The sequence below is a fragment of the Pogoniulus pusillus genome, chromosome 35, assembly GCF_015220805.1.
Source record: "Pogoniulus pusillus isolate bPogPus1 chromosome 35, bPogPus1.pri, whole genome shotgun sequence".
Taxonomy (NCBI): domain Eukaryota; kingdom Metazoa; phylum Chordata; class Aves; order Piciformes; family Lybiidae; genus Pogoniulus; species Pogoniulus pusillus.
The window spans coordinates 1765675-1786791 of record NC_087298.1 but is presented as its reverse complement, the minus strand read 5'-3'; the positions used below and the strand labels follow the sequence as shown (position 1 = coordinate 1786791).

Genomic DNA, 21117 nt, shown 5'->3' with positions numbered 1-21117 from the left:
CCCAGAGCTGCTCTCCCCAAACCTGCACTGATCCATGGGGCTGCTCTTCCCCACATGCAGGGCTCTGAATGAATTCCACTGGATTTCTCCCCACCCAGCTCTCCAGCCTGCCCAGGTCACAGCCTTCTGCTGTGTCAGCCACTCCTCCCACTCTGCTGGCAACAGCAAACTTGCTGAGGGCACACTCTATCCCCTGTCCAGCCTGGGCTGCATTTGGAACCTGAACTGGAGTGGTTCTGCAGCAAAAAGCAATCATAAACCTAAGAGGAAAGGCCTGGCAAAGAAGCATCCAACCCTGCAAAGCACAGGGGCTGGGCTCAAGCTTTCTTACTTGGACTACAAAGTGTGTGAGCCTTGGCTCATCAAGCACAGCCCCCAGGTGAAGTGCTCTAAACCTGGAGCAAGGCAGGCAGCATTCTTAAGACATGGAGCTGCAGAACTGCAGAATGGGTTGGGCTGGAAGGGACCTCAAAGCTCAGCCAGTTCCAGCCCCCTGCCATGGGCAGGGACACCTCCCACCAGCACAGGTTGCTCAAGGCCTCATCCAGCCTGGTTCTGAACACCTCCAGGGAGGTTGTGGAGCACAGAAGCACCCAATGTGATCAAAGATCACATTGGGTGCTTCTGTGCTCCACAACCTCCCTGGGAAACCTGTGCCAGTGTCTCACCACCCTCAACCTCTGCCAGTCTCTCACCACCCTCAACCTCTGCCAGTCTCTCCCCACCCTCACTCTCAACAGTTTCTTCCTCCTCTCCACTCTCACTCTCCCCTCTCCCAGCTCAAAGCCATTGTCCCTCAGCCTGCCACTCCCAGCCCTTCTCCAAAGTCCTTCCCCAGCTCTCCTGCCTCCCCTTAAGATAGTAGCAGGCTGCTCTGAGGTCTCCCTGGAGCCTTCTTTTCTCCAGGCTGAACAGCCCCAACTCTCAGCCTGTCCCCAGAGGGAAGTTCTCCAGCTTCTGATCACCTTCTCTGGACCTGCTCCAACAGTCCTCCTTGTGCTGGGGCACCAGAACTGGATGCAGTGCTCCAGATGGGGTCTCTCAAGAGCAGAAGCAGATCAGAGCAGAGCAGCAGAATCCCCTCCCTCATGCTGCTGGCCACAACCCAAACCCCCCAGCTCCCTGCATTACCTCTGGCTGCAGTTTAAGTCAGCTGAGAGATGGCTCAGAGCTCATCAGGGTGCTCCAAACCCTCCTGTAAGCCACGTGGCTCGCTGCAGGCTGTGCCGTAGCAGTCCCACGCCACACATCCATCCAGCACTCCTGCTGCTTCAAGAGGCCCATGGGAAGTGACAAACCCCCCCCAGAGAGCCCTGTGGGGCAGAACTCACTCATAGAAATGGGACTTGGAGATGGAGAGGAAGCTGCAGTCTCGGTTGGCCTTGATGGTGAAGATGAGAGGCTCCCCAGTCAGCACCGCCAGCTGCCCCACCAGCTCCCCTGGGTGGGTGATGAACAGGCAGGTGTCCTCCTCAGAGTCTATCTTCCTTTGGTATACATGAAGCATCCCCGAGACCACAAAACAAACATTAACATCCTGCAGAACATGGAAAGAGCTGAGTGAAACCTCTGGAGGCTTGCAAAGCAATTAGCAGAGTGCCAGCACCACCAGGACCCATTAGCTGCTTTCCAGAAAGCTCCCTCGGAGCTTCTGAGCAATTAGGTGAGAAAATAAGGCACAAAAGTGAATTATTAAAAGCAGGGTTAAGAGTAGTTAAAAACTCAACAGCCACAGCAGTGAATAATCTGCTCCTCTTTGGGAGGGTATGGAAAATGAGGGAGGCATCTAAAAGACCTGGAGACATGGTGGTGTGCCCCAGGAGTCAGTGCTGGGCTCAGGCCTGTTCAACATCTTTATTGATGGTCTGGACCAGGAGATTGAGTCCAGCATCAGTTAGTTTGCAGATGACACCAAGCTGGGAGCAGCTGTGGAGCTGTTGGAGGGTAGCAGAGCCCTGTAGAGGGACCTGGCCAGGCTGCATGGGTGGGCAGAGGCCAAGGAGATGAGACTGAACAAGGCCAAGTGCAGGGTTCTGCACTTTGGCCACAACAACCCCAAGCAGCACTACAGGCTGGGGACTGAGTGGCTGAGAGCAGCCAGGCAGAGAGGGAGCTGGGGGTGCTGGGAGAGACGAGCTGCAGAGGAGGCAGCAGTGCCCAGATGGGCAGCATCCTGGGCTGGCTCAGGAGCAATGTGGGCAGCAGGACAAGTAAGCACTGCTCAGGCCACACCTGGAGTGCTGTGTCCAGTTCTGGGCTCCTCCATTGCAGAGAGATGTTGAGGTGCTGGAAAGTGTTTGGAGAAGGGCAGCAAGGCTGGGGAGGGGCCTGGAGCAGAGCCCTGTGAGGAGAGGCTGAGGGAGCTGGGGGGGTGCAGCCTGCAGCAGAGGAGGCTCAGGGCAGAGCTCATTGCTGCCTGCAGCTGCCTGCAGGGAGGCTGTAGCCAGGTGGGGTTGGGCTCTGCTGCCAGGCAGCCAGCAACAGAAGAAGGGGACACAGCCTGGAGTTGTGCCAGGGCAGGTCTAGGCTGGATGTTAGGAGGAAGTTGTTGTCAGAGAGAGTGATTGGCATTGGAATGGGCTGCCCAGGGAGGTGGTGGAGTCTCTGTCCCTGGAGATGTTGAAGCCAAGTCTGGCTGGGGCACTTAGTGCCATGGCCTGGTTGGTTGGGCAGGGCTGGGTGCTAGGTTGGACTGGATGATCTTGGAGGCCTCTTCCAACCTGCCTGATTCTATGATTCATGACAATGGAATTGCAGCTGGAGCCAAGAGGGTAACAGAACCCCAGAATGGACTGGGCTGGAAGGGACCTCCAAAGCTCATCCAGTCAGCTCTGAACTAAAAGAGGGAGATTGGGAGTGGAGGGAAGGGAGAAATGTTTGACACTGAGGGTGGTGAGAGCCTGGCCCAGGCTGCCCAGAGAGGTGGGAGCTGCCCCATGCTTGGAACCACTTTGGATCAGGTTGGTTGGGGCTCATCCACTCCAACCCCCTGCAGGCAGCAGAAGCAGCCTCAAGTGGATCAGGGTGCCCAGAGCCTTCTTGAGCCTCACCTTGAATATCTCCACAGATGGAGACCAGTTCTGCTTAACATCTCTGCAGGGACATGCACAGAGCAATCAGGGCACCCTCAGCAGGTCTGCAGATGGCACCAAGCTGTGTGGCACAGGTGACTTGCTAGAGGGCAGGGATCCATCCAGAGGGACCTGCACAGGCTGCAGAGCTGTGCCCAGGCCAACCTCATGGCATTCAACAAGGCCAAGTGTGAGCTCCTGCAGCTGGGTGGGTGCAATCCCAAGCACAGCTCCAAGCTGGGTGGGGAATGGCTGAGAGCAGCCCTGAGGAACAGGCCCTGGGGTCTGGGCTGATGCAAAGCTCTACAGGAGCCTGCAGGGTGAGTGCAGCCCAGACACAACCCTGTGCTGGGCTGCAGCCAGAGCAGTGTGGGCAGCAGGGCAAGGGAGGGGATTCTGCCCCTTGGCTCTGCTCTCCTCATACCCCACCTGGAGTCCTGTCTGCAGTTCTGGAGCCCCCAGCACAAGCAGGGCATGGAAGTGTTGGAGCCAGTGCAGAGGAGGCCACCAAGATGCTGAGAGGGCTGCAGCAGCTCTGCTGTGAGCACAGGCTGAGAGAGTTGGGGCTGTGCAGGCTGGAGAGGAGAAGGCTTGGAGGAGACCTTGGAGTGGCCTTGCAGGATCTGCAGGGGGCTGCAGGAGGGCTGGGGAGGGACTATTGACAAGGTCTGGGAATGAGAGGAGGAGGAGGAGGAATGGGTTTGAAGTGGCAGAGGGGAGACTGAAACTGGATGTGAGGAAGAAGTTGTTTGCAGTGAGGGTGGTGAGACACTGGCACAGGTTGAGGGTGCTGAGACACTGGCACAGGTTTCCCAGGGAGGTTGTGGAGCACAGAAGCACCCAACGTGATCTTTGATCACATTGGGTGCTTCTGTGCTCCACAACCTCCCTGGAGGTGTTCAGGACCAGGCTGGATGGGGCCTTGAGCAACCTGTTCTATTGGGAGGCCTCATCCTTGGAGATATTCAAGGTGAGGCTCTCCAATGCTCTGAGCAACCTGTTCCAGTGGAGGATGTCCCTGCTGACTGCAGAGGCTTGGACTGGCTGAGCTTTGGAGGCTCCAAGCCATTCTGTGGCAGCTCAGCAGAGCAGAAGGTGGCTGCACTGTCCCTGGAGCTGCCCCTCAGCACCGTGGCAGGATCTGGGCTGTTGACACAGCATCATGACAGATGAGTTTCATTAGCTCCTAAGCACTCTTTGCCAGGAGCAAACAAACTGAATTTCTGCTGGAAGGGGGAAAAAATCCTGCAAGTGAGTGCCAGCACCAAAACCCTGCAGTGTGGGGAGGAGCCAGGCTGAGCCAGGCTGCAGAGCCCCCAGCAAGGGGCAAGGTATGGCACTCCAGACACTCTCCTGAAGGTCTGTAAGAGCTGAACCCAGACAGGTACCAGATTTCCACTGTGCTGCAGCTGCTGGGTGGTGCAGTTGATATGCCAGAGGGATGGGATGGGACATCACCCAAAGGGACAGGGACATCACCCAAAGGGACAGGGACCAGAGTGAGAATCAGCCAGGGCCGACCTCAGGAAGCTGAACAGAACCAAGTGCAAAGTGCTGCACCTGAGTCAGGCCAACCCCAAGCACAAACCCAGACTGAATGGAGAATGGATGGAGCAGTGCTAAGGAGAGAGGCTTGGGAGCTGCTGGGGGAGGAGAAGCTCAACATGAGGCAGCACCCAGCACTGCCAGCCCAGCTCCATCCTGGCCTGGCCTGGGCTGATCCCCAGCAGTGTGGGCAGCAGGGGCAGAGAGGGGAATCTGCCCCTCTGCTGTGCTCTGCTCAGACCCTCCTGCAGTGCTGGGGCAGCTCTGGAGTGCTCAGCACAGCACAGGCAGGGACCTGCTGGAGCAGGGCCAGAGGAGGCCACAGCAGTGCTGGCAGGGCTGGAAGGGCTCTGCTGTGAGGCCAGGCTGGGGGAGTTGGGGGTGTTCAGCCTGGAGAGGAGAAAGCTGCAGGGAGACCTGGTGGCATTGCAGGGCTTCAAGGGCTGATCAGAGAGCTGGGGACAGAGTTTTGAGCAGGGCTATTGGGACAGGCCCAGGGGTGATAGCAGCTTTGAACTAAAAGCTGGAGATTGAGAGTGGAGAGAAGGGAGAAATGTCTGACACTGAGGGTGGGGAGAGCCTGGCCCAGGCTGCCCAGAGAGGTGGGAGCTGCTCCATGGCTGGAAGCATCTTGGATCAGGTTGGTTGGGGCTCTGAGCAAGCTGCTCGAGCTGCAGCTGCCCTGCTCACTGCAGGGGTGCTGGGCTAGAAAGCCTTTAGACTTTGGCCTCCCAGCCCAAAGCACTCTGTGACTCTGGGGGCACAGCAGGCTGACAGCTGGGATTGTTTCACTCCACAGCACAAGGCTGGGAGGGGATTTTTTCCATTCACCATCCATGTACATAAGTACCTTGCTGGGGGTGACAAAGCCTGAGCCAGACTTGGGTCTGCCTGCTCTCAAGTGATGCTCACTCACCTGATCTCCTTGCCTGGACAGCACAGTGCCAGCAGTAACCTGGTGCAGAGTCACTTTGCCATTCAGCAACGAAGGATCCTGGAGAAGAGAGGGGTAGGGAGGATACAGCTCACTTGTACGAGGCAGGAAGGTGAGGAACCATAGAATCAGGCAGGGCTGGAAGGGACCACAAGGAGCAGCCAGTGCCAACCCCCCTGCCATGCCCAGGGACACCCTACCCTAGAGCAGGCTGCACACAGCCTCAGCCAGCCTGGCCTCAAACACCTCCAGCCATGGGGCCTCAGCCACCTCCCTGGGCAACCCATTCCAGCCTCTCACCACTCTCCTGCTCAACAACTTCCTCCTCACCTCCAGCCTCACTCTCCCCACCTCCAGCTTTGCTCCATCCCCCCCACTCCTGACACTCCCTCACAGCCTCCAAAGTCCCTCCCCAGCTTTTTTGGAGCCCCCTTCAGACCTAGGGAGGCCACAAGAAGGTCACCTGGGAGCCTCCTCTGCTCCAGCCTGCACAGCCCCAGGCACCATCCCCACTGTGCAAATGAAGAGAATCAGGCACTGAAGATGACCTTCCCAGGACCTGAATCTCTTTCAAACTGGCTGACTTCTCTCTTTCTCTACCCTCTAGCTACTCACCAGCTCCTTCTTCAAGGTTCACACTAAACCTGGATTGGTTTTAATTGATCAGACTTAAGATTCTGAATGATTTTCTGTCAGCTTGGCCCCCAGACTCTGGAAAAGGCCTCTAATGACAACAGACCCACAGCAGCTGGCATGAGCAGCATGAGTCTGGAGGGAAGGTGAAACTAGAGGAGACTGCCACAGCAGGGAGGTCCTGGCCAGGAGGAAATGTTTCCCCATGAGAACAGTCAGAGGCTTGGAACCACCTCCCAAGGGCAGCAGTGGAGTGCCCTACACTGGGCTCTTTGAAGACTCAGCTCCACCAGGTGCTGGGCCCAGCTCTTGTCAGCTCTACTGTGAGCTAGAAAGTTTGGAGCAGATGATCCTTGGGGTCCCTTCCAGCCTGGCACTCTGGGTGTGAACTTCCATTCCAGCTCAAAGGCCTGCCCATGCAGTCCCTATGCTCAGCACTGCTCAGGCCACACCTGGAGTGCTGTGTCCAGTTCTGGGCTCCTCAGTTCAAGAGAGATGTTGAGGTGCTGGAAGGTGTTGAGAGAAGGGCAGCAAGGCTGGGGAGGGGCCTGGAGCAGAGCCCTGTGAGGAGAGGCTGAGGGAGCTGGGGGGGTGCAGCCTGCAGCAGAGGAGGCTCAGGGCAGAGCTCATTGCTGCCTGCAGCTGCCTGCAGGGAGGCTGTAGCCAGGTGGGGTTGGGCTCTGCTGCCAGGCAGCCAGGGACAGAAGAAGGGGACACAGCCTGAAGCTGTGCCAGGGCAGGTCTAGGCTGGATGTTAGGAGGAAGTTGTTGTCAGAGAGAGTGATTGGCATTGGAATGGGCTGCCCAGGGAGGTGGTGGAGTGGCTGTGGCTGGAGGTGTTGCAGCCAAGCCTGGCTGGGGCACTTAGTGCCATGGTCTGGTTGGTTGGGCAGGGCTGGGTGCTAGGTTGGGCTGGCTGAGCTTGGAGCTCTCTTCCAGCCTGCCTGAGTCTATGATCCTATTCTATGACTTTGTGTCCCACATCCCCTCAGCTTCAAACACAGATGCTCCATCCAGGCCACCTTTCCTTTTGGCAGCATTTTCATCCCATCCAGAAATTCTTTCAAAGCAACATCTGAATGGGTTGGGGCAAAAACAGAGAAGGCTCCAGGGAGACCTCAGAGCAGCCTTCGAGTGCCTGAAGGGGCTGCAGGAGAGCTGGGGAGGGATTTTGGACAAGGGCTGGGAGTGGCAGGCTGAGGGACAATGGCTTTGAGCTGGGAGAGGGGAGAGTGAGAGTGGAGAGGAGGAAGAAACTGTTGAGAGTGAGGGTGGGGAGAGACTGGCACAGGTTGAGGGTGCTGAGACACTGGCACAGGTTTCCCAGGGAGGTTGTGGAGCACAGAAGCACCCAATGTGATCTTTGATCACATTGGGTGCTTCTGTGCTCCACAACCTCCCTGAAGGTGATCAGGACCAGACTGGATGAGGTCTTGAGCAAGCTGTGCTGGTGGGAAGTGTCCCTGGTTGGCACTGGATGAGCCTTAAGGTCCCTTCCAACTCAACCCATTCCAGTCCAGTGCAGTCCTGGTGTCTTTGCAGCTTAGCCTCTACAAAGCAAGGCTGTGTCCAGTGCTTTGCACAGAGCTTCTCTGGAGCCTTTCCAGGCCTGTCTGGATGTGTTCCTGTATGACCTGGGCTAGATTGTATGATCCTGCTCTGGCAGGGAGGTCAGACTCAATGATCTCTTTGGGTCCCTTCCAACTCCTGACATCCTGGAACCATTAAGAGCAGGACAAGGCAGATGCAGAGTCAGAATCACTTCACCCCAGGCAGCAGAGCACAATCTGCTCCTAATCATCAACCTGAGGAGCAGCAGGAAAACAATACAAGAGAGATGTAACCCTGGCAGCAGGGCCAGTGGTGGGGCAGAGGTTTTCCCTCCTTCCATTTTTGGTTGGGGAAATCAAACCCAAAGGACTTCAGAGGAAGTGAACGAATCAGAATGATTCTGTACACCTACAGCTGATGGGGGGAAAAAAACCAACCCACCCCACAGCCTTCCATCAGAAATTAGTTCTAATGAAACCAGGCTGCTGGAGGGGAAGACATCAAATGCAGGCAGCCTGACAAGCACCTGTCAAAATATTGCACTTCAAGCAGTATCAACTCCACTAATTTCTGGGGTGTTTCCTCTCTCTATATGCAGCTCTGGCTGTACAGCATCACCCAGGCTCACAAAGCCTGAAGAGAGGAAAGCTCCCCCAGGAAGGGAGCAGCACAAGGACAGGCTGAGGGAGCTGGGAGTGCTCAGCCTGGAGAAAAGAAGGCTCTGGAGAAACCTCAGAGCTGAATAACTGAAGGAGCTTCAAGGAGGCTGGGGAGGGACTTGTTACAATGGCTTGGAGTGATAGAATGAGGGAGAATGGTTTGAAATCATAGAGTCACAGAATCAGGCAGGTTGGAAGACAGCTCCAAGCTCAGCCAGCCCAACCTAGCACCCAGCCCTGCCCAACCAACCAGACCATGGCACTAAGTGCCCCAGCCAGGCTTGGCTTCAACACCTCCAGCCACACAGACTCCACCACCTCCCTGGGCAGCCCATTCCAATGCCAATCACTCTCTCTGACAACAACTTCCTAACAACATACAGCCTCAGCCTGCCCTGGCACAGCTTGAGGCTGTGTCCCCTTCTTCTGGTGCTGGCTGCCTGGCAGCAGAGCCCAACCCCACCTGGCTACAGCCTCCCTGCAGGCAGCTGCAGGCAGCAATGAGCTCTGCCCTCAGCCTCCTCTGCTGCAGGCTGCACCCCCCCAGCTCCCTCAGCCTCTCCTCACAGGGCTCTGCTCCAGGCCCCTCCCCAGCCTTGCTGCCCTTCTCCAAACACCTTCCAGCACCTCAACATCTCTCTGCAATTCAGGAGCCCAGAACTGGACACAGCACTCCAGGGGTGGCCTGAGCAGTGCTGAGCACAGGGTAAGAAGAACCTCCCTTGTCCTGCTGCCCACACTGCTCCTCAGCCAGCCCAGGATGCCATTGGCTCTGCTGCCCACCTGGGCACTGCTGCCTCCCCTGCAGCTCCTCTCTCCCAGCACCCCCAGCTCCCTCTTTGCCTGCCTGCTCTCAGCCACTCTGGCCCCAGCCTTTAGCACTGTATGAGGTTGTTGTGGCCAAAGTGTAGAACTCTGCACTTGGCCTTGTTAAAGCTCCTGGCACTGGACTGTGCCCATCTCTGCAGCCTGTTCAGGTCCCTCTACAGAGCCCTCCTGCCCTCTAACAGCTCCACACTTGCTCCCAACTTGGTGTCACCTGCAAACTTATTGATGCTGGACTCAATCCCCTCCTCCAGATCACCAGTGAAGATATTCAACAGGACTGTGCCCAGCACAGATCCCTGGGGCACAGCACCAGTGCCAGCTGCCAGCTGGATGTGGCACCATTCACCACTCTCTCTCCCTTTGACAAAGAATTGCCTTTCTCAGTTAAATGCAGCTTTTGTTCTCCAGACACTGTTTGTGCTTTCAGTTCTGCATCCTGGACCTCTGCTGATTTATGATCTCTTGTAGTAACACAAATTGTTACCTGCTGTGCACTCACAGAGTCAGAGTGGTGATTCTGAGGCTGGAAGGGACCTCAGAGGCTCACTGAGATTGTGCAATTCCTTCCTCTTCTCAGAGCTCATGGCTGGGAGGGCTCTGCACTTGTTTAGGTCAAACCCTCTAACTGTGCAGTGCTGAATTTCACAGAGGCAGGGGTTGGAAGAGACCTCCAGAGCTCAGCCAGTCCAACCCCACTGCCAGAGCAGGCTCACCCAGGGCAGGGCACACAGGAACACACCCAGGGGGGTCTTGAAAGTCTCCAGAGCAGGAGACTCCACAGCCTCTCTGGGCAGCCTGCTCCAGGCCTCCAGCAGCCTCACACCAAAGAAGTTTCTCCTCATGTTGAGGTGGAACCTCCTGGGTTCCAGCTTGTACCTCTTCTTCCTTGTCCTGTCCCTGGACATCAGCAAGAAGAGCCTGGACCCTTCATCCTGGCACCCACCCCGCAGGTGTTTAGAGGCACTGATCAGATCCCCTCTCAGCCTTCTCCACACCAAACAGCCCCAGGGCTCTCAGCCTCTCCTCACAGCAGAGGTGTTCCAGGCCTGCAGTTATCTCAGAGCTCTCATTGGACTCCCTCCAGCAGGTCCCTGACTCTCCTCAACTGGGGAGCCCAAAACTGGACCCAGGATTGCAGGTGAGGTCTCAGCAGGGCAGAGCAGAGGGGGAGGAGAACCTCCCTAGCCCTGCTGGCCTCACTTGTTGAAGCACACCAGGATGCCCTGGGCCCTGTTGGCCACAAGGGCACATTGCTGGCCCCTGGCTAGCAGCCTGTGCTGCCACTCCTGCTGCCCCAGCTCTTCTTTAGAAGTAAGTTAAGGTCTTCACCACTGCAGCCTGCATGAAATTGGAGAGGAATGAGTATGAAATCAGCTGTCAGGCTAAACAATCCCAGGCCTCTCCAGCCTGGGCTGGAGCATCCACAACCTGGGCAGCCTGCTCCAATGCTTTGTCACCCTCACAGTGACAAACGTTTCCCTTTTGTTCCCATGGAACCTCCTCTGCTCCAGCTTGCCCCTGTTGCCCCTTGTCCTGTCCTTGGCCACCCCTGAGCAGAGCCTGGCTGCATCCTCCTGACACTGCCCTGCACATCTTCAGCACAGCAATGAGAGCAGCCCTCAGGCTCCTCCAGGCTCCAGGGCCACAGCTCCCTCAGCCTGGCCTCAGCAGGGAGAAATTTGGGGCTGCTGTTCTTGCCTGTTGAAGAGAGAAGATAGTAGGCAGGATGCCTCTTGCCTGTGGGGTTGTTTTCCAGGCCTATTAGCCATTAATCAGGGTAGTAGCAGCACAGACAAGCAGGACTTCAAGGACTGCTTGGAGGTCATCCACTCTCTTGCCGTGCCCAAGGCAGATCAGATAGTGCTAAGTCACTGCTTTGAGAGCAGCTTAGGCAGACACATGCCAGCTCTCTGATGAGGAAGACTTCCCAGCCCTCTCTGCAATCTATTCTCTTACTTAAGTAGTCTTAGACATGAAGACAAATCTTTGCCACAGCTTTTGTTTGAGCTAATGCAAGCAGAAAAAGCTGTTGCTATGCAGAGCTCATTGGGGAGCTTGCAGACATAGAATCATAGACTGGCTTGGGAGGGACCTCAAAGCTCATCCAGTCCAACCCCCTGCACTCAGCAGGGACATCCTCCACTAGAGCAGGTTGCCCAAAGCCCTCTCCAGCCTCACTTTGAATATGTCCAGGGATGGGCCTCAAGCAGCTCCCTGGGCAACCTGCTGCAGTGTTCCAGCAGCCTCCTGGTGCAGAACTTGTCCCTCACATCCAGTCTTAATCTGCTCTCATTTAGTTTTAATTTAATTCAATTGCAGAGAGATGCTGAGGTGCTGGAAGGTGTTTGGAGAAGGGCAGCAAGGCTGGGGAGGGGCCTGGAGCACAGCCCTGTGAGGAGAGGCTGAGGGAGCTGGGGGGGTGCAGCCTGCAGCAGAGGAGGCTCAGGGCAGAGCTCATTGCTGCCTGCAGGGAGGCTGTAGCCAGGTGGGGTTGGGCTCTGCTGCCAGGCAGCCAGGGACAGAAGGGGACTCAGACTTAACCTGTGCCAGGGCAGGTTGAGGCTGGATGTGAGGAGGAAGTTGTTGTCAGAGAGAGTGATTGGCATTGGAATGGGCTGCCCAGGGAGGTGGTGGAGTCACCAGAAGGCATTCAGAAGCAGCATGCATGAGGCACTCAGTGCCAGGGGTTAGTGAATTGGAAGGTGTTGGGTGCTATGTTGGACTCAATGATATCAGAGGTCTTTTCCAACCTGCTTCATTCAGTGACTCTGAGCCATTCCCTTACAACTCACTCAGATGTGCCCTACAAAGGTGTTTTGACTCTCAGATCCCAGCTGTAGGTAAAGGTGGAAAGATGTAAAAGTTGCAGGAGATTGAAAACCTTTCAGGGGAGAGCTCCAAGGAACTGCAGACATTTAGAACAAAAGACAATCACAGAGTCACAGAATCAGGCAGGCTGAAGAGAGCTCCAAGCTCAGCAAGCCCAACCTAGCACCCAGCCCTGCCCAACCAACCAGACCATGGCACTAAGTGCCCCAGCCAGGCTTGGCTTCAACACCTCCAGCCACGGCCACTCCACCACCTCCCTGGGCAGCCCATTCCAATGCCAATCACTCTCTGACAACAACTTCCTAACAACATCCAGCCTGAACCTGCCCTGGCACAGCTTGAGCCTCTGTCCCCTTCTTCTGTTGCTGGCTGCCTGGCAGCAGAGCCCAACCCCACCTGGCTACATCCTCCCTTCCTCATCCACGGGTCAGGTACCCAAAGTCCTTTTGAAGCACTACTGCCCAGTAGCCAACCCTCTCCTCCCTCCTGCTCTTTCATTCTGATGAAGCAAAACAAAGCACCAAAGAAGCAAGCCAAGAGAGCCCCCAGGCATCACCATTTGTCATCACAGCCTCCTGATTTCAGGCACACTGCCTGGCTCCTCTGAAAAATGGCAACTTCAAACGCCTGCAGCCAGCCAAGAAATCCAAGACCTGAGGTAATACTGTGAGAGAAGAGCTCAGAGGATTCATTTCCTGATTTATGTAAGCAGCACTGAACCCAAGAGTTGAGACACAACAAGGTCTTTCTTCCACTGCTGGAGAAGAATCAGCTTCTGCTCTCCTGCCTAGAAGAAAGGAGTATTGGCCTCTGAACGAGGCTTCTGCCTCTTGGCTACATTCCAGCAGATGCTCACTTGCTTGTGAAAACCAAGTTGCTGTATTACCCAAGTCAGAAGAGCCTGCCTTAGTTGAGAGGGTGAGAGGCAACGGATTGAAGCTGGGAGAGGGGAGATTGAGAGTGGAGAAGAGGAAGAAACTGTTGAGAGCGAGGGCAAGGAGATACTGGTACAGGTTGAGGGTGGTGAGAGACTGGCACAGGTTGAGGGGGGGGGAAACGCTGGCACAGGTTGAGGGGGGGGAAATGCTGGCACAGGTTGAGGGGGGGGAAATGCTGGCACAGGTTGAGGGGGGGGAGAGACTGGCACAGGTTGAGGGGGGGGAAATGCTGGCACAGGTTTCCCAGGGAGGTTGTGGAGCACAGAAGCACCCAACGTGATCTTCCAGTGCCTGAAGGGGCTGCAGGAGAGCTGAGAAGGAACTTTGGAGAAGGGCTGGGAGTGGCAGGCTGAGGGACAATGGCTTTGAGCTGGGAGAGGAGAGAGTGAGAGTGGAGAGGGGGAAGAGATTGTTGAGAGTGAGGGTGGGGAGAGACTGGCACAGGCTGAGGGTGGTGAGACACTGGCACAGGTTGAGGGTGGGGAGACAGGCACAGGTTGAGGGTGGGGAGAGACTGGCACAGGTTGAGGGTGGGGAGAGACTGGCACAGGTTTCCCAGGGGGGTTGTTGAGCACAGAAGCACCCTGGAAGTGTTCAGAACCAGGCTGGATGAGGCCTTGAGCAACCTGTGCTGGTGGGAGATGCCCCTGCCCATGGCATGAGTGTTGGAACTGGATGATCTTGAAGATCCCTTCTAAGCCAAACCCATTCCATGATTCAATGCTGTTCCTCTGCAGAGGGACAGTGCAGTCCTGGTGTCTTGCAGCTCAACCTTTGCAAAGCAAGGCTGTGTCCAGCTTTGCACAGAGCTGCTCTGGAGACCTTCTTTACAGTGAGGGTGGTAAGACACTGGCATAGGATGAGTTTGGTGAGATGCTGGCACAGGTTGAGGGTGCTGAGACACTGGCACAAGTTTCCCAGGGAGGTTGTGGAGCACAGAAGCACCCAATGTGATCAAAGATCACATTGGGTGCTTCTGTGCTCCACAACCTCCCTGGAGGTGTTCAGGACCAGGCTGGATGAGGCCTTGAGCAAGCTTTGCTGGGGAGCAGTGTCCCTGCCCATGGCAATCTATGAATCCATCATTGTTTAGATGATGATGTTAAAACCACTGCCTATTGCATGCTGCATTTTGAGGCTGCTGCTCCAAATACCTTCAAGCCTAACTTGTTTCCTTCTTAATTACTGAGAGATTTGCTCTGGCTTTAAAAGAGCAGATAGCTAATTAAAGAATTAATGAGCAGTTGCTCTATCAGCAGCTGCAGTGACCTTGGAATTTCTTCCTTGGAGTCAGACAGGGATATAAATGAAGACCACAGTTGTGTACTGCAGACAAACTTCTGTCCCATGCAAGGTGTGAGGTGAAAGTTCCTACTCCTGCTTTACTCCTCCTGCAACAAGAGTTTCATCTGACATACTTTACAGCCTTTCACGAGATATAAATAAGTCCAAAAGAGGCCACAAAGATGCTCCAAGGGCTGGAGCAGCTCTGCTGTGAGCACAGGCAGAGGGAGCTGGAGGGGTGCAGCATGGAGAGGAGAAGGCTCCAGGGGGACCTCAGAGCTGCCTGCAAATAACTGAAGGGATCCTGCAGGAAGGCTGCAGAGAGACTTTAGCTGAGGGTGTCTGAGCCAGGCCAAGGGGGAATGGTTTGGAGCTGAGGCACAGCAGGGTTAGAGTGGAGCTGAGGAAGAAGTTCCTCACTCTGAGGGTGGTGAGACTCTACAACAGGCTGCCCAGAGAGGTTGTGGCTGCCTCCTTCCTGGGGGCATTCAAGGCCAGGTTGGATGAGGCCTTGGACAACCAAGTCTAGTTGAGAGGTGTCCCTGCCCATGGCAGGGGGGTTAGAGCTGCATGAGCTTGAAGGTCCCTTCCAAGCCAAAGCATTCCATGAATCTCTAAATGCCTGAGAGGAGCTGAAGATGAACAGCACAAGAGAGCTCAGCCTGCTGCAGACAGACAGAAGTGCTGCACTCCTGTGCAAAGCAAGCAACAGCAGAGCACATCTCTGGAGCCTCACTGCTGGTGGCTGCAAGATCATGATGAAGATTTTAAAGCTGCAAGAGGAACAGTTTGGAACTCAGTAGGGAATGTTAAAATCCAAAAGCCTGGGACTGTTGAGCATGCAGAAGAGCAGCCCCAGAGGGGATCTGAGCAATGCTCAGCAACAGCTAAAGGGGGGGAGGCCAGAGGAGGGAGCTGGGCTCTTGTCAGTGGTGCTCAGTGATAGACCAAGGGGCAGGGGCACAAACTGGAACCCAGGAGGTAGCATCTGAACAGGAGGAGAAGTTGTTTGGTGTGAGGGTGCTGGAGCCTGGAGCAGGCTGCCCAGAGAGGTTCTGGAGTCTCCTGTTCTGCAGAGCTTCCAACCCCCCCTGGCCATTGTGCTGCTGGGCAAGCTGCTGTGGGTGCCCTGCTGGAGCAGGGGCTTGGACTGGATGAGCTCCAGAGGTCCCTTCCAACCCCCATCATGCTGGGATTGTGTTAAGTTAAATGTTTGAGGTTCTAGGAAGTGCTTTTGCTGAGAGTTCTTAAGAAGAGAGGAGGAAGCTGCAGCAGCTGTGCCCAGGCCTCTGGTACAGCTGCAGCCTGGAGCAGTGTGAGCTGTACCAAAGGAGGGAGACCTGTGGCTGGCTTAGACAGATGGCTGATTTCTCTGAACTCTCCTGAGCTGCATGGGCAGACACATCTCTGTACTGACATGCAGCTGGAGTCAGAGGAATGATGAAAACAAAACATTTTCCCTCCTCCTGACAGCAGGAAGGTGATAGGCAGGGGCTGAGCTCAGTGGTGGCTGCCAGGGCTCCGGCGCTGCACTTGGAACGGGCACAGCACAGGCACTCGGCTCTGAAACCCACTCAGAGCCACTGGCCAAAGACACAATCAAGGCCAAAGCCCAAACAAGGCTCGTGGATGCTCTGCCAACAGGATTAATGGCTTCAGCAACCACCTGAAGGCCCTCCCAGAGCCTCCATCACGCAGTATGTGACAGCAGGAAACTACAAAGCAGCAGAAATGGCACATTTGCCTCTCCCAGGGATAAATCTGTGCCCAGGCAGAGGAGATTCCTGCAGTGTGGCTCAGAAAAGCCTTCTCCAAAGGCAGAATAATTCAGATTGATTCCAGCCCTGTTAATAACTTCAACAGAGCAGAGAACAAAACATTCAGCTGGTCTGCAGTCCACCAGGTAGGCAATTTACATTTCAGTGTCTGGCAGAAGGAGAGGAAAAAGCAAACCCAAAGCCATTTTTTAATGCAGGAACATTTCCCAGGGCAAGGTCCTGCAGCTGGGGCAAGACAACCTCAGGCACAGACCCAGGCTGGGTGCAGAGGGGGCTGACAGCAGCCCTGAAGAAAAAGCCTTGGCCTTGGGGGTGTTGGGTGCTGAGCAGCTGCCCAGGAGCCAGCAGTGCCTCCTGCAGCCCAGCAGGCAGCTGAGTGCTGGCTGCAGCCAGAGCAGTGTGGGCAGCAGGGCAGGAGAGGGGATTGTGCCCCTGGGCTCTGCTCTGCTCAGACCTCACCTCCAATCCTGCCTCCAGGAAGAAACAGATGTTGGAGTGAGGCCAGAGGAGGGCACAAAGATGCTGCAAGGGCTGCAGAAGCTCTGCTGTGAGCACAGGCAGAGGGAGCTGGGAGGGTGCAGCATGGAGAGGAGAAGGCTCCAGGGGGACCTTAGAGCTGCCTGCAAATAACTGAAGGGATCCTGCAGGAAGGCTGCAGAGAGACACTTCTTGAGGGTGTTTGAGCCAGGCCAAGGGAGAATGGTTTGGAGCTGAGGCACAGCAGGGTTAGAGTGGAGCTGAGCAAGAAGTTCCTCACTCTGAGGGTGGTGAGACACTGCAACAGGCTGCCCAGAGAGGTTGTGGCTGCCTCCTTCCTGGCGGCATTCAAGGCCAGGTTGGATGAGGCCTTGGACAACCAAGTCTAGTTGAGAGGTGTCCCTGCCCATGGCAGGGGGGTTAGAGCTGCATAAGCTTGAAGGTCCCTTCCAAGCCAAAGCATTCCATGAATCTCTAAATGCCTGAGAGGAGCTGAAGATGAACAGCACAAGAGAGCTCAGCCTGCTGCAGACAGACAGAAGTGCTGCACTCCTGTGCAAAGCAAGCAACAACAGAGCACATCTCTGGAGCCTCACTGCACTGTTAGATTGGAGCTCAGGAAGAAGTTCTCAGTCTGAGGGTGGTGAGACTCTGAATTAGGTTGCCCAGACAGGCTGGGGATGCTCCCTCCCTGGAGCTGTTGAAGGGCAGGTTGGATGAGGCCTTGAGCCACCAAGTCTAGCTGAGAGGTGTCCCTGCCCAGGGCAAGGAGGCTGGAGCAGATGATCTCTGAGGTTCCTCCCACCCTAAGGCATTCCATGAGCCTGTGAACTTACATCGAGTTTCATCAAGGAGGAAAGGTCTTTCTTGGCTGCTTCAACAATGGCATCCACCTGCTTGCTGTTGGAGGAATCCTGCACAGCACTGTAGTGGAAAACTGCTGAGGGAGTTTCTGTCACTGTCACAGTCTTCTTCAGTATGGACTGCAAAGAAACACAACAAGTCTCAGCAGAAATGCAGGACTTAGACTCATAAAATCAGCCAGGTTGGAAGAGAGCTCCAAGCTCAGCCAGCCCAACCTAGCACCCAGCCCTGCCCAACCAACCACACCATGGCACTAAGTGCCCCAGCCAGGCTTGGCTTCAACACCTCCAGCCACACAGACTCCACCACCTCCCTGGGCAGCCCATTCCAGTGCCAATCACTCTCTCTGACAACAACTTCCTCATAACATCCAGCCTAGACCTGCCTTGGCACAGGTTAAGTCTGAGTCCCCTTCTTCTGTCCCTGGCTGCCTGGCAGCAGAGCCCAACCCCACCTGGCTACAGCCTCCCTGCAGGCAGCTGCAGGCAGCAATGAGCTCTGCCCTGAGCCTCCTCTGCTGCAGGCTGCACCCCCCCAGCTCCCTCAGCCTCTCCTCACAGGGCTCTGCTCCAGGCCCCTCCCCAGCCTTGCTGCCCTTCTCCAAACACCTTCCAGCACCTCAACAGCTCTCTGCAATTCAGGAGCCCAGAACTGGACACAGCACTCCAGCTGTGGCCTGAGCAGTGCTGAGCACAGGGGCACAAGAACCTCCCTTGTCCTGCTGCCCACACTGCTCCTCAGCCAGCCCAGGATGCCATTGGCTCTGCTGCCCACCTGGGCACTGCTGCCTCCCCTGCAGCTCCTCTCTCCCAGCACCCCCAGCTCCCTCTCTGCCTGCCTGCTCTCAGCCACTCTGGCCCCAGCCTGTAGTGCTACTTGGGGTTGTTGTGGCCAAGGTGTAGAACCCTGCCCTTGGCCTTGTTCAGTCTCATCCCATTGGCCTCTGCCCACCCATGCAGCCTGGCCAGGTCCCTCTGCAGGGCTCTGCTACCCTCCAACAGATCCCCACATGCTCCTAGCTTGGTGCCATCTGCAAACTTAATGATGCTGGACTCAATCCCCTGGTCCAGACCATTAATAAAACCTCCCTTGTCCTGCTGCCCACACTGCTCCTGAGCCAGCCCAGGATGCCACTGGCTCTGCTGCCCACCTGGGCACTCTGCTGCCTCATCTGCAGCTCCTCTCTACCAGCACCCCCAGGGCCCTTTCTTCTTGGGCACCTACCCAGCAAAAACTTGCCCTATCCTCTGGGTTCTCTGCACACCACCACTGGTGGTGGTCTGCAAAAAAAAAAGGAAGGGAGGGAGGCCAAAAGCTAAGTTTGCAAAGGAGCTCCTGCCTGGCTACCTTCAGCAGCCCTGCAGCTCTCTGCAAAGCTGAGCTCCACTCAAACAGTTACTCATCACAGCTTGAGAGAGGGGAGAACAAGAGGAACTGGGCAGCTGCCAGCGTGGGGAGCTAGAGCCTGATCAACACAGTATGAGGGGGTGGAGGGGAAGGGGAAATGGGCATCGAGGTGACACTGAGCTGCTGTTCTGCTCAGACCTATTACCAGGTACGAGGCCAGGCAGGGTGGCTGCCAGCAGGATGCAGGCTCCCTTTGCACAAGCAGTCCCATGCAGAGGAGAAGGGCAGATGGGGACAAGCTCCTGCTGGGGAGGTTCCCATTGGGCTCCAGAAGGAAATGTTTGCCCATGAGCATAGCTGGAGATTGGAATCATCTGCAAAGGGCAGCAGTGGAGTCCCTGCCCTGGGTAGCTGAGGACTCCTCTTGCCAGGGTGCTGGGGCAGCTCATTGCAGCTCTGCTGAGACCTGGAGAGGTTGGAGCAGATGATCCTTGGGGTCCCTTCCCACCTGCCACTCTGGGATTCTGTCATTTTGGGTTGCAGTTGAATATTTCAAGGGCATTTTTCACAGTATCACAGTATCACAGTATCACCAAGGTTGGAAGAGACCTCACAGATCATCAAGTCCAACCCTTTACCACAGTTTTTGGTGCTCTTGACTTCCAGATCAGTCTTCATAAAAAGCAGACCACAAAAAGAGCCTTAGAAATGGAGCCTGAAAACCTGCAGAAGTTCACAGGCTGAGGCAAACTCAACTCCTCCCTGCAACGAGGATCTCACAAATGCAGCATGGTCTGACTGGAGAAAAGGCAGCTCTGGGGAGGCTTTAGAGCTGCCTTCCACTGCCTGAAGAGCTCAGGAGGGACTTTGGACAAGGGCTGGGAGTGCCAGGACCTTGAGTTTAAGTTTGGAGAGGGGAGATTGAGAGTGGAGATGAGGAAGAGATTCTTGAGAGTGAGGGTGGGGAGAGACTGGCACAGGTTGCCCAGGGAGGTTGTGGATGTCTCCTCCCTGGGGGTGTCAAAGGCCGGGTTGGATGAGCTTGAAGCTCAGAGCCAGCCCTGGCCTGGGCTGATCCCCAGCAGTGTGAGCAGCAGGGGCAGGGAAGGGATTCTGCTCCTCTGCTGTGCTCTGCTCAGACTCCCCCTGCAGTGCTGGGGCAGCTCTGGAGTGCTCAGCACAGGCAGGGACCTGCTGGAGCAGGGCCAGAGGAGGCCACAGCAGTGCTGGAAGAGCTCTGCTGTGAGGCCAGGCTGGGGGAGTTGGGGGTGTTCAGCCTGGAGGAGAGGCTGCAGGGAGACCTTGGAGCAGCCTTGCAGTGTTTGAAGCAGGCTGCAAGAAAGCTGGGGAGGGACATTTCACAAAGGCATGGAGCAACAGGACAAGAGGTAGTGGCTTCAAACTGCAAGAAGCTCCATTTGGATGAGCCCTCAGGAGGAATGTTCCCCATGGGGGTGGTGACAGTCATGGAGTGGGTTGCTCTATTGGGCACATGGAATAGGAGACAGAGTGGAACAGGTTGCCCAGAGAAGCTGTGCAGGCTTCAAGCCTGGAGATGTTCCAGGTCATGTTGGATGGGGTCTACAGCAACCTGGTCTTGTAGGAGGTGTCCCTGCCCACAGCAGGAGGGCTGCAACCAGAAGAGCTGGAAGGTTTCCAAGCCAAACCATGCAGTGACTCTGTGAGCTACCCCAAGTCACACAGAGCTGCAAAGACAGCAGTGTGAATTGAAGGAGGAAACATTTAACCAAGATCATCTGGGGGGGACTGGATGATCTTGGAGCTCTCTTCCAACCTGCCTGATTCTATGATTCATGACAATGGAATTGCAGCTGGAGCCAAGAGGGTGACAGAACCCCAGAATGGGCTGGAAGGGACCTCCAAAGCTCATCCAGTCAGCTCTGAACTAAAAGAGGGAGATTGAGAGTGGAGGGAAGGGAGAAATGTTTGACACTGAGGGTAGTGAGAGCCTGGCCCAGGCTGCCCAGAGAGGTGGGAGCTGCCCCATGCTTGGAACCACTTTGGATCAGGTTGGTTGGGGCTTATCCACTCCAACCCCCTGCAGGCAGCAGGAGCAGCCTCAAGTGGATCAGGTTGCCCAGAGCCTTCTTGAGCCTCACCTTGAATATCTCCACAGATGGAGACCAGCTCTGCTTAACATCTCTGCAGGGACATGCACAGAGCAATCAGGGCACCCTCAGCAGGTCTGCAGATGGCACCAAGCTGTGTGGCACAGGTGACTTGCTAGAGGGCAGGGATCCATCCAGAGGGACCTGCACAGGCTGCAGAGCTGTGCCCAGGCCAACCTCATGGCATTCAACAAGGCCAAGTGTGAGCTCCTGCAGCTGGGTGGGTGCAATCCCAAGCACAGCTCCAGGC

The 21117-nt window shown here is 55.9% G+C and overlaps 1 protein-coding gene across 2 annotated transcripts in view; it reads right to left on the bottom strand.

Annotated features, from left to right (window-relative positions):
- PNPLA7 (patatin like phospholipase domain containing 7) overlaps window positions 1-21117 on the bottom strand; it is a 211226-nt gene that overhangs the window by 151640 nt on the left and 38469 nt on the right. For both annotated transcript variants that reach the window (XM_064171045.1, XM_064171046.1), the window contains exons 15-17: window positions 17364-17510; window positions 5533-5610; window positions 1332-1537 (exon numbers count right to left, since the gene is read on the bottom strand). In XM_064171045.1, coding sequence (XP_064027115.1) covers window positions 1332-1537; window positions 5533-5610; window positions 17364-17510 — 431 coding nt within the window. The remainder of the gene's footprint in view (window positions 1-1331; window positions 1538-5532; window positions 5611-17363; window positions 17511-21117) is intronic.